At 38.1% G+C, this 12,755-nt stretch overlaps 1 protein-coding gene across 14 annotated transcripts in view; it reads right to left on the reverse strand.

Moving 5' to 3' along the window:
- The window catches only part of LOC124159256 (JNK-interacting protein 3), an 83,826-nt gene that overhangs the window by 32,003 nt on the left and 39,068 nt on the right, over positions 1-12,755 (reverse strand). For 11 of the 14 annotated variants that reach the window (XM_046534938.1, XM_046534951.1, XM_046534945.1 and 8 more), the window contains 6 exons: positions 9,721-9,915; positions 7,440-7,773; positions 5,537-5,839; positions 3,465-3,648; positions 1,441-1,734; positions 102-233 (listed from right to left, as the gene is read on the reverse strand). In XM_046534938.1, the coding sequence (XP_046390894.1) occupies positions 102-233; positions 1,441-1,734; positions 3,465-3,648; positions 5,537-5,839; positions 7,440-7,773; positions 9,721-9,915 (1,442 nt within the window). The remainder of the gene's footprint in view (positions 1-101; positions 234-1,440; positions 1,735-3,464; positions 3,649-5,536; positions 5,840-7,439; positions 7,774-9,720; positions 9,916-12,755) is intronic. The other 3 variants (XM_046534950.1, XM_046534949.1, XM_046534939.1) reach the window with 1 other exon arrangement.

Raw genomic sequence — 12,755 nt, forward strand, 5'->3', positions numbered from 1 at the left:
AAAAAAAACAGGAATTTATTTTCATACTCTCATAAATTCTTTGTAATTCCCAAAAGTTAACTTCTCAACAGAAACACAAATAAAAACAGGCAACCACTAACCTCTTGAGACTTCAGATAAACCATCTTTGATGAGTCCTGAAAGATCCTGAGGAATATTTTGATTTGGAGAAAGAGATCCATCTCCAGGTACACTAGCCTCTTTAAGAATATTGTTTATTTCTTCTTCCGCCACTGAGAGAAAGCATCAAACAGCTATTTTTAGAGCAATGGCCAAACAAAACTAATGGTGCTAACTTCAGTTCAAAGCAAAAAAATTACCCATAATATAAAAATATGCACGGAGAATTTATCTGATCAAAATTTTGCATAAAATCACACATTTGCCTGCACCAAAAAACTCATTACACTGTAAACAATCAAATCCCAGAAAAAAGAATGCCTATATAAAAAACAATCAATAGCCAAAATATTTCCGGCACAAATTTTTATCACTAACACATCATCCAATCTGTAATTGGTAACTCAATGAGAAAATGAGGATTAGCAGAAAGCCATGAACAAGAAAGCTTGGAACTGAATAATTATATGGGAAATAATTATTAGAGTTGAAAATAAAGTTTTAATGGGGTCCATAATTTGAATTTTATTTTTCGTCACATCTAATACTAACACATTGACCTGTCATAGTGACCGACAATGAAACTTCATGCCTTGCCAAGCCGGTCATCGTGACCAGCCCCAGAATGACAGAGATCCAGGAGATTTCTTGCACCAATGATTACCCACAAAGACTGTTTTGGCATGGACCATGACAAAAGTTGTCAATTAAGGCCAAATCACTTAAAAAAAGGATTGCAATTCACATTTCATTCATTACAATAATATTTCTACGTGACATGACTCAATAATGTAAAACTGAAGGAAAAACACTGAAGGCATTAAAGGAAATATGTAAAGTCGAATTTAAAGTATTGTAACAAACTGAGTAGTGCCACTTTCACCTCAATTCAGAAATGGAGTATGTATTCACATTTTCTGTAGTGCCAGTGGGAGGGCAATTTGAACAATATTCTCATTTCCTGCAGTATTTTTAAAACTGCCTCATTAAAGAGCAAAATATCAGGGATACATGAGATGCTTAATTCCACACAAATTGTGCAGCTCATCCCAGATAATAAATATAACTCCAGGACTCCAACTTACTTTCCCTCATAAATACATTTCCCTTTAATGGTGTCATAATAAAAACACTGCTGGAGATAGGAATTCTGTTCAAATTTCGCTCCTACTGATACATCAGAAAATACCAAAATTCCATTCCCAAACTGCAGCAAGAGTAACAAAGAAATCATTTCGTTGCAATACTTTTGAATTTGACTGTATCAGAACACCATGGCGGTCGACATGTTAAAAGAGAAGCATGTTAAAGGTTACTTACACTTAGGGCCACATCCAACTATTCTGACAGAAGGTTCAGAGGAATTCTTAGGCTCCTCCTCCACACTTGTTTCTGCTTCTTTGCTAGGAGGTTTGGCGGGAGCTTCACAGCCTGTGGCACAGCTCACAAACTCTATGCTACCAATTTTGCTCTTTTCCTCACCCGTAGATGAAGCACCGACTCCCTCTTCTCTCTTACTTGCATCCTCAGGGGGAGGCTCGCTGTTTTTCTCAAGTGATTTCTTTAATAACTTATCTTCCTCCTCGTTTGGCAGGTAATCATCTTCCTTAGCACCTATTCCAGGATTAAAATTACAGGCATGAAATATTACTTAAACTTGAATCATCAGAAATTCACGCATTCAATCGCACCTTGATACAGAACTTGTTAAAGTAATTATGTTAAAATCAAGTTAGATTCCTAAGTTTATTGTTTGATGCAGAGATGGCGCTGCGACGCCGATTTTGTAGTTATGTACGTTACTAAGAGAGTTAACAAACAGAAAAAACCTGGAAAAGGAAAAGACTGGTACCTGCAGTTAAAACAGAGTTATCGTAATGTTTCTCTAATAAATTAATGCGCTCAAGAATATATAAAATCCAATAGAACTCTCTCGTAATTATAAAGTTCTCGGGACTGAAAAACACGAGGTTTGTAATAACAAAGTTGTTTCTTTTAGGAATCAACGAAAAAAAACATACTTTGTCAAAATTTCTTCTCTCTTCAATCTCCCGTACTTATAGTCGCATTGCAAAATAGCTTCATAGTCAAGTGTAATAATTTACGCAATTAAACTACGCACATATATATAAACACGAGCACATTCGTTTCATTTCCTCAAAAGAAGAATGTGGCATGATGCAATCGAGGGTTGATATCTTCCTAAATACAGTAAGTTCTCAAGGTAACTTTTTTGAAAATGAGTTTTTCTCAAATACTTATGTCACATTCCAAGGTTAAATATGGCAAGAATGCCAAAGTATTGCTTTACACCTGGAGGTAAAACCATTCATGCAAAAATAGGAAGAAAAAAATGCTACAAAGGGCATGATGAACAAGCAGTTGCTCAAAGAATCTATTTGTAGCCTATATTTTGTACTCATAAGAATATCCTTACCTCTATATGAGTAACACTGACAAGGATGAAGGTCAACAGAAAATGCTCACTGCACCTGATTTTAAACTGCTCATAAGTACACTTATGTGCTAATACAGTTTGTGATTATATCGATAAAATATTTAAAGAATATAGCATGCAAACTTTTTTAATTAGCTGTTGTGATGACTAAAATATGTGTTGGACGAAACTATATCTGTTGCATGAATCATGAAAAATAAACACATCATTGCTGGCTAATTAATAAACCACTGAGAGGAAAAAATTAAAATCAGTAAAAAGGTGAGAAATTGTTATAACATGAGATATCTACAGTAATTATTTTTATATCTATTTCAATGATCACAGTTCAGTTGTGCCTTGATAGTTTTAAAGGCTCTAAATAACTCAGTATGGATATTGGAGGAGTTTCTACATTCTTTAGCATTAAACTTAATCAAAAAACTATATCTGTTGGACAAATCATGAAAAATAACACATCATTGCTGGCTTATTCATAACCACTAAAAAAGAAAAATTTATAACTAGTGAAAAGGTATGTAACTGTAATAATATGAGGTAGCTACTGAAACAATTTTTATATGTTTCATTTATCACAGTTCAGTAGTGAAGTCTGCCACAACATTCAAGTTTGAGGGATAAAAATGAGACAATGAAAGGTAAACTTAAAATTCCTTCACAACTTCTAGCAGACATTTAGGAATGAAATCATGCTTGAATTTCATGAGGGGTTCAACATTCCCACTGAAGTTTTATCAGGGATACAGGTGGAGTAAAAAAAACAACAACAAGTAGAATAGACCATGCAATTCTGAATACTTGTCAGTTTAAAACAATGTGAAATGTATTTCTGCTGGTGTTTTTCCAAATAATTGTAGAAATTTGTCATAAGATTGAATGAACTTACCTGGTACACTAGCAATGCAAAGAAGATGGGAAGAACACACTTCAAAAGAAGCTAAAACAACTGCAGGGTTATTTGCGTCGACCACAGTCACTTTGCTGGCTTTTAAGGTACTTGTGCAGATCCAAACCAAAGAAGACAACTGCCTCTCCAACTCCTCTCCTTCTCTTCTCAGCCGTTCCCCCTCCTACGAATCATAGTCACAAACAATTGATTCACATTATTCTCTGAAACTACAGAAAAATACACAAACGAAACTAAAAATATATGATCAGCACAAATTTTCAAAACAATTCGCAAAAATAAGGCAGTTTCCAAAGTCATTTTTATATATGTTTAAGGAATAGGTCCAATACAATGAGTGGAGGCAAAAAATTTTTGCAAACAGTGGTAACAAGAAAACTAGCACAAAATACACTAGGCTCTGCAATAATGAGTGTTTTGGCTTTTTTCCGCAGCTAAATGTTGACTATATCCAGAGAAAAATCATAGCTTGAATTGTTTTAGGTGATAAGAAATAGTGGTCCCCTTTCCCACTGAACCTTCATTAGGGCCAAAGGTGAAGTTGAAACAAATAAAGGAAAAGGAGAATTAACTATGCAATACTTGCAGGGTTCCCACTCCAACTACATTATAAAATTCACGGTTTTTTCCAGGTTTTCACGGTCTAAATGTCATCAAATTCACGGTTTGTAGATAAGGCATTTTAGGCAGAAATATTGATCATGTAACAATCATCGGCCACATGTTAACTAAAAATGTAACAAACGCAACAGATGCCTTGAATGCAAACGCAGCAATGACAGTGCTATCTCTCATGACGTCACCTATCGTTAGCAAAATTCATGTCCGGCTAAAAGGATGTGAGTGGGAAAATGGAGAGAGCAGGGTGGCAGGGAAGTGAAGAAGAGCCTGATTTTTTGCCAGGATTAACGTCTTCCAATCGCAGGCTTAAGGTCAACGTGCTGTCATGGCACACACGGACCAATTAATAGTTGCGCTTTCGAATACACGAGTGCAGATAAATGCATGGACATTGCCTGCACGTGAATGACCTTGAAACATGATTGAAATATCGTTTTTTTTTCTTTTAACCCGTCCATTGTTGTTCTACAATCAATGGTATGGTATTTGGAGGAGGCGACCGACAGCTGAGGTCATTTGCGCCATGAGGGAAGGGTAGGTAAGGAAGGGTGGAGAGAAACCCGGCGTCGGCATTAGCCTGCTCCTAACGAAAGGCGCCAAGGGGACCACGGCTTCACGTCCCATCTGACGGACGGAGTGTTGCGCTTGAAATATCCTCCACACAACACTCAAGCAGGAATCGGGCAGTCTCTGAAAACTCTCTGCCGCTGCCGGGATTTGAACCCGGGCCCACCGGATGGGAAGCCAATACTCTAGCAACCACACCAACCCGATCCCCTTCTACAATCAAGTTTGAGAGATTTTTAAGGTTTTAAGACGAAATTCACGGCTATTTCCAGGTTTTTTCACGGTAGAAGAAATTCACAGCTTATTCACGGTTTTAAGGTTTTCACGGTTGAGTGGGAACCCTGACTTGTCAGCTTAACCCAATGTAAAATGTACCCAGTAAATGAAATCTAGTCTTGCTGAAATTCCACATGAATACTCTTGTTGAGGAGCAGATAATCAAAGTGGAGAGATTTTTCCAGACTCTAAGCTATTTTTTTTTTCATTCATTACCCTGGTTATAATGGCAGTTGCGACACAGTTAAATTGTTCACTGAAAAGAAAGTGATCTAGACATCAGAAAACAAATGGAACCTTGACTCACTGAAAACTACAGCTGCTGATAATCATCACTGAAGTTTAAATAATCATTTACATGAACAGACTTTAAAAACTTTAAAAAAGAGTACAAAAATTTGGTGTGCGGAAAAATTTTTACAGCTAAGAATTCAGAAAAATGCACAAACCTTAAATAAGGATAGGTTTTACATTAGGTACTGAATGGATACCTCAAAAAATAAATGCTAAATGTGGAAAATTGTTAAATGCGAAGTCTTTAAATCTGGATTCGACTGTACATGGGACCATATGAAACACTGCCTCACCCTGAGTTCCCTGTCCAATTTCTCCAACTGTGAGGGCCCCTCAATATCTTTCCTCCCCTCACTCAGCTTCTGCTCCTCCGAGGCAGGCGTCGATTCGGCTCCATCTGCATTCGTCCTGGCTTCCTCGGGTACCTCCCCTTCGCCTGAGTCAGGAATAACCTCTTCAGTGGCATCACCCGCTTTGATCGCACTCCCTTCAGTGGGTGACTTCAGGTAGAAGACACTGGCCCCCACTATGGAGCCACCGTCACTGGTCCGTCCACCAGTGAGATCAACCCCAGCTGCACACCAAACCTGATGGACCAATTGATGCACTTCAATTAGGTCTTGACTGTGACAGCAGATCGAAAGAAATTGTAAAGCATGAAACTTGGGCAATGAGAAATGTTGTTTCTGCCATGATGCGAAGGAACTGATAAAAATAGGCATTTCAAATCGCATTTCAAATTTCAATATGAAAGCATTTCAAATTCTACAAATGTGGTTGAAAAACTGAAAATAACTCAGTTTGGAATAAGGACTGAGGAGATCAAGAGCATTCCACTTTCCCACTGAAGCTTCATAATGGCCATAGATGAAGTTGAAACAAACAAAGGAAAAGGAGAATAAACTATGCAACACTTGTCAGCTCAACCCAATGTAAAATATATTTAGCTTCCCAGTAGATTTCATTGACCATTTGTAAACTTTTTGAATAAAGATAAAATTCGTGAAAGCCACTTAGAATTCACAAAAGAATCCATGAAAGCCACAATGAAACTTGCCGTTTTGATCACAGATGATGTTGATTTCAATTTCCCAATTTGAAGAGCAGCATTCATGGCATTAAGTCTCAAATATTTTTAACATATAGCATTCTTAAGGAACAAAAATAAATGAAAACCCTAGGAATGTGAGGGTTTAGAGCTACAGTATTAAACGATAGAAAAAAGAGAGAATGATGAATATTTACACATATAATGTACATATGAACCACTTTTTCACAATTATGGTCAGCCCTATCTGAAGTCAAATGATAGCTATATTGTTCACAGTAATTCAATGAAAAATTTAACTTTCTCCCAGTGAATGACTTGTATAAAAGTTCTCAGGTTTTCATACGGATTAGATCCTCCTTCTCCATCCTTGTCAATGTTTCAATTGAATAAGTCATTCATCAAAATGTCGTCAAGGATGGAGATGGAGGATGTAACCTGGCTGGATGGAAACCCAAGAACTTTTTTACATCAATAATACAATGAGTTTACCATAAAAAAAGTTGATAAAGGTGACATTCACCAAATAAATCAGCATCATTCTAAAAAAAATCCACAGAGAAAAAAATCATTTGCCTTGACCAGGATTCGAACCCGGATCCCCCGATTTCCGGTCGAGTGCTTTAGCCAGGTGAGGCGTCATTCTTCCCTGTGGAAATTTGATGACTATACCGCACACGATTTGGACTGCTTGTGGCATCATATGCTCAGCAATCCAATTTGTGCGCAGTTTAGTCCTCAAATTTCCTTGAGATAAGAATGATGCCTCCGTAGCTATTTTGGATATTTTTCAAATATCCACAGTAAAGAAATGACGCCTCGGTAGCTTAACTGACTAAAGCACTCGACCGGACATGGGGGATCCGGATTCGAATCCTGGTCAAGGCAAATGATTTATTCTCTGTGACTTTTTCCCACAATTTGTGCATTGTGGGTGACTCCATAAAGATATCACCATGGCTAGTCCCGATATATCAAAAAAAAAGTTGACAAAGGTAAATATATTCACCAAAAAATCAGCATCATTCTACAGCAAAAAATTATTTCCAGACCAACACTTCACGAACACAACACAACATTTTTGAAACTGAAGAAAGAAATGAGAAGGGAAGGTAAGATAGAGAAAATAGGCCTGCAACTGGGAATACCTTCATTCCAGGCTCATCCTCCGTGAGTGGCTGACAGAACACTGGCACGGGAACTGGAATGTGATGGTGCGATGTCGACGAAGCTGCCGATGGCGAGGATGCGCTAGCAGCTGCCAATGAGGAAATGGCCGGGTTGGATAAGCTGCCTACACCTCCTCCGGCTCCTCCCCGACCTCCACTCCCTCCTCCAGCGCTTCCTCCACCTCCTCCTCGCACTGGTAAGCTCCATCCGTACGCCTGTATTCGACCTTCGTCCTTTCGTACGTGAGCTTGGACCTGTCGATATTGCTCACTTCGCTCAGTCGCTCGCTTCTGCTGGAGCTTTCCGGAGGATCTACCATGGCAGTAGAATTGAAGACAGCCCTAAGGGGCATCAGCCTCAGGCCTTAAACACTCATACGTCATCATTCAAAATGGCAATGCAAACGCAAGGGAAATGATTGCATTTGCTCATTTAAAAAGAAATCATGCAACACACTTTCAGGAGTGGGGGGAAAAAATAATCTACCCTTGGGAGAATCTTTACTGAATAACTTAACCCTCATAGGCAAGAAATGTGGAGGGTATTTTCATTAAATGTAGCAACTACGAAGAAAACTTTACAAAGCTATTTTTTTACATTTCCACAGTTCTTTTTAATTAAAGAGGTTTAACTGGTTAATATTGACAAAATATTTTTACGTTTACTGAAATAAAATATATCAAAGCAATAAGTTATAGCAAATTAAACAATGTACTACGTTAGAGCCGATATTTTGGCCCGCACCAAGGGGTGAAAAAACAAACTAAATGTATAGCAGCAAACTTATTAAAATAATGTAAAGACTTTTCTCAAAAAACCGCACCAGAAATTAAGGGTTAAACCAGATACCTCACAGCTTACATCATGATTCATAAGGGAAAATAAAACTGTATAGATACAAGTTACCTCCCTTATTTACTATTCCTTATGGTGAGAATTAAAAATCTCAGGATAAATGTGGGGATATAGTTACATTTGCTCATTTTTCAAATATGCATGCAACAGATTTTTAACAGGAAAAAATATCTGCCCTTGTAGAACATTTACCAAAGCAATTAAACACATTAAAGTGTTAAAATTTTATGGCAGCAGATGTAAAGTCAGCTATTTTGGGCTTTAGACTCACATCATCACCCAGAAGGTCGAGGTGAAGAAACCAAACCAGCTAGATGTAATGTTGACCTAAGGTGACTGTTTTCCGGGTTTTAATGATCACCCTTTAAATTGCTCTGTGTACATTACGTAATGCTTCAGTTGATATCAAGAGCCTCTGACAATTCTCCCTCCCAAAAGCTATGACTTGGCACCAACTAATTTTCACCCATTTATTCTATGAAAAATTGGCTCCACTTCCAGAGCTTAAAACGGCAATGCAAAGTTAAACTGCGTAACAGACCCATTGTAATCACCATCATAAAAAGTATTTGAATAGGAAAATTATAGCCACCTCATTTTGAACAAAATTGCTTTGCTAGGGGAAAAATGTGCGCTTGACAAAATTTTGATTAAAATTTTTGTACCCAGGCATATTCATTATTTATAACCAAATGGGGGTTAGTCGTTTGAGGAAAGTCCTCATTTGATACTTGAGGCCATAAAAATGGAGCATATGGCACCATTTTCAATCAATGCCAAAGTGTTCATATGATATGAGAAACCACTGAACCGGCTGGAAGAGTACTTTACACAGAATTACTAACACATGAGAGATGAGGTTTTCCTGCATTGTAAACATTTCAAATATTGGCCACTAAAACCCATTGATTATATTATTAGAAATGAATTGGTCAGCGAAAAAATTTATTCTTTCCTTAACCTTAAGTTTTACAATTTGATTGATTTTGGCAACCTTCATAGAGTGATTCATGATGTCCAAATGTAAAAAAATCGTAACAGGTGCATAAAATTTTTTTAAGAAAAAATATTTTCGAACACACAACTTCAGCAATAATTATTATTAACTAAGTGCCAATTACTACGGAAAATAGTTGAAAATACTTATTCTAAAATTTGTAAATAACAGCAATGAATTCTGGGTGAGCAAAGTTAACTCTCATCTCCAATTAAGGCACAGAGTTGTGAGCAATATGAAGATCAATATGCTTCGCAAAACAATGGCACTTCAAATTTTGATTGATAATATTATCATCTCAATAAGCCAACTTCAAAAACCTACAAAGAGAGCACAGAAAAATACTATTAACGTTCCAACTCTCTTCGATATGTTTGAAAAAATATAAATATCAAAAGAAAACTCACGTATCAGCGACATCCAAGTATTCAAGAGGAGGAGTACGACCAAAGTGGCTGGAATAGTGTTTGCCAAGAGATCGCTTCCTCATCGTGTCCATTGCAGGAGACGAATGATGGCCTTGTGGGCTGTAGGTGACATTCATGTTGGCTTTCGGCTGGATTGACTGCTCATCTACGGGTCCACGAAAAAGACTACTGAAGCTGGAAAAGTAAAATGAAGACCATGAGGTGACAAAGAAAGCGAGCTGATCATCTGTAACTTCCATGGAAACTATAATATTGGTTTACTGAGATCATACACAGCTCAAATTTAGCCACCAATATTTCAATATGATGTTGACCTTGATGGTATTTTGCTAAAACTTTCCTGTGGTTCCATCACTGTATTACATCAGTTGTGTATAAATGGCTAATGACACCTAGACATATAATTGCAAATGAATCTGAAATGAATCTAAGGCCCATATTCTCAGTCAACCCTCATATCCGTCCCTACATAACAAGAGACCCCTACATGCATTTCTCAGTCCACCCTATATAGTGATGGGGGGTTATTCCATCGTCAAGTTCTCAGAAATGACGTAGATGATAGCACAGCACCAGTTTTCCACTCTGGTTGCATATTGAGACCTAACTATGAAACTAAGACAAGGCATCCGATAATTTTCGGGCACATTGTTGGGGCAATGGCTCAAGGCAAATAAACAATCGGTGTCGTCCGCCAGGTCATGTCGGTGCATTAATTATCGCAACGAATACTCTCATATCGAGCCAAAAGTAAAATCATATTATCTTTAAATTACTTCAAAAGCTGTATGTTTATGTCACTTGATGGATATAATGTGGTAGTATTACCGTATTTCTCCGAATATAGTCCCCCCCCTAATTTTGAGGCTTCAGTTTCGGGAAAAGTTAAAAAAATGCGTTTGAATGTAGTCCCCCCCCTTTACTTTTACCACAGGCATTTTAGGAAAAGGGGGGGACTATATTCAGACATATACGGAATTACCTTTCCGCTGTCTTACTGTACATTTTAAAATGGTTCATGTGAGCTCGTCTAATTTAATATCTGTTGTAACGTAGATTCTTTAATTGAAGTGATCAGCAGACGAATTTGGTCGCCATGTTTATGTAGGGTGTAGGGGTGGTTCGGGTGCCCTACATTAGGTAGGGTCCATTTAGTTCCAAAAACGACCATATGTAGGGCTTGATGTGGTGTATGTAGTGCGAGATCGGTTTAGTTGGGGCTGATGACGTATCCAGGGTCGGTTGGCCTACCGGGCCCTACAGGGCCAACCAACCCTAGTTGGCCCTACATCATGACCACTTCATTCACAAGCCACGCATAGAAAAAGGTCCTGGTCACCTGTGGTGCCAGAAATCCACTAGCTGCTCCATGCCTGGTCACTGTGACCGGCATAGCAGTAAATGCGCCAAAGTGAAAAGCCATGTCAATACAGTGGAACTTGGTTAGTACGTTTCTGAAGGGACCACGAAAAATGAACGTACTAACCAGGAAAACGTACTAACGAGGAAAGTAAATAATAGCAGTCGGGGTTATTGCAATCAGTGAAAAAGTCGTCATAATTACAATTATTATCGGTAGTTCTCATAGGATCGCCTTCCTGAACTCTTTTCACATTTAAAATCAAGAAAATGAGCGCTACCATGAAAAACAATACCATGTGAATAAAAATCGCAATTTTTCTTGGACATCCCGGAGACGATTTCATGATTACAGCGTCTATCTCCCGTGATTTATCCTATATATATTTACAGAACGAGGACGAGTGAAGCTCAGACAAGCGAAGACAAGTCATTTTTCTTTCTCACGCCGTACTCGGAGAATATAACAACAACCCGGAGTAAGTCAACTGGTTTTTTAAACATCATAAAAATTGGGAAAAATTATATTGACTTTCAAATTACGGCAACAGCCGTAGACATTCGCTTCTGGAATGATACCATTTCGATTGTAAAATCGATCGATATATCGACTGATGACACGCAAGATTATTAGATTACGACATAATTACAAGAAAATTTTATATTAAACAGTTGAAATTTACTTTCAAAATTTGTCTAATGTCGTCTGCTTTCGTTCCGAGATCAATTATTTTTAAGCTAAGCTTCGCGTGGAGATCCTGAGGATCGTCTGCTCCCGCAACAGTAGTCAAGTAAATACGCACGACGTCGAGTTTATGGAATAGTACTGCTTTAGATAATGTGGAAATTGTCTGACTCATTTCTTCATCATGATAACTCGTGCAATAGCAACAATTGCCCACTCACGAACTTTGTGCGCAGCAGTGGGCACTCCCAAGCGCTCCAAAGGCAACAGAAGGTGAGGAGCTCGGGGTGGGGAAAATTGGGGCTTCTTATTGGTCGTAGTTTTTCATAGTCAGACATTCCCGAAAAATGGCCGCATTTTATTTTTCATCACGTCACAAGAATTCAGAAATGCATTTGGATAAATTACGGTAGAAGAAAGAGATGTGGAATGAATGGAAGAATGTTAATGACTAATGATAATAAATTAAATCATGAATTCAGACGTTTGCGACCCTTAAGAAGACACTAGAGAACGAATTGCGGGTTGCGTCACGGCAAGCAATTGAGCGTACTAACCAGGAAAGCGCAATTTTTTCAAACGTACTAACCAAATTCTTTTACCTGTATTTTGTTCAGATGGTACCGGGACCGAGGGAAATCGCCGTACTAAGGAGGAAAACGTACTAAGGAGGAACGTACTAACCAAGTTCCACTGTACTAGAAATAGTTTATGCACTAGTTCTACTCTGGATTATAGATCATGTACTATATTTCTTAAATTAACACTGAAATATTATTACAGTAAATTCCGGTTATTACGCGCCTCACTTTACCGCGGTTTCGGATATATAGCGCGGGTCTATCCATGTCCCCCGAAATGGTTACATTGACCTTTTTTTTTGAGGTACGTAACTTTGTGGCGAATTTTATCTCGGCGTGACTACCGACGCGTCGCAACGGCGCTACTTCAAGCGACTGTATTAACGCGG

Source organism: Ischnura elegans, chromosome 5 (assembly GCF_921293095.1).
Source record: "Ischnura elegans chromosome 5, ioIscEleg1.1, whole genome shotgun sequence".
In the NCBI taxonomy this organism is placed as follows: Eukaryota; Metazoa; Arthropoda; class Insecta; order Odonata; family Coenagrionidae; genus Ischnura; species Ischnura elegans.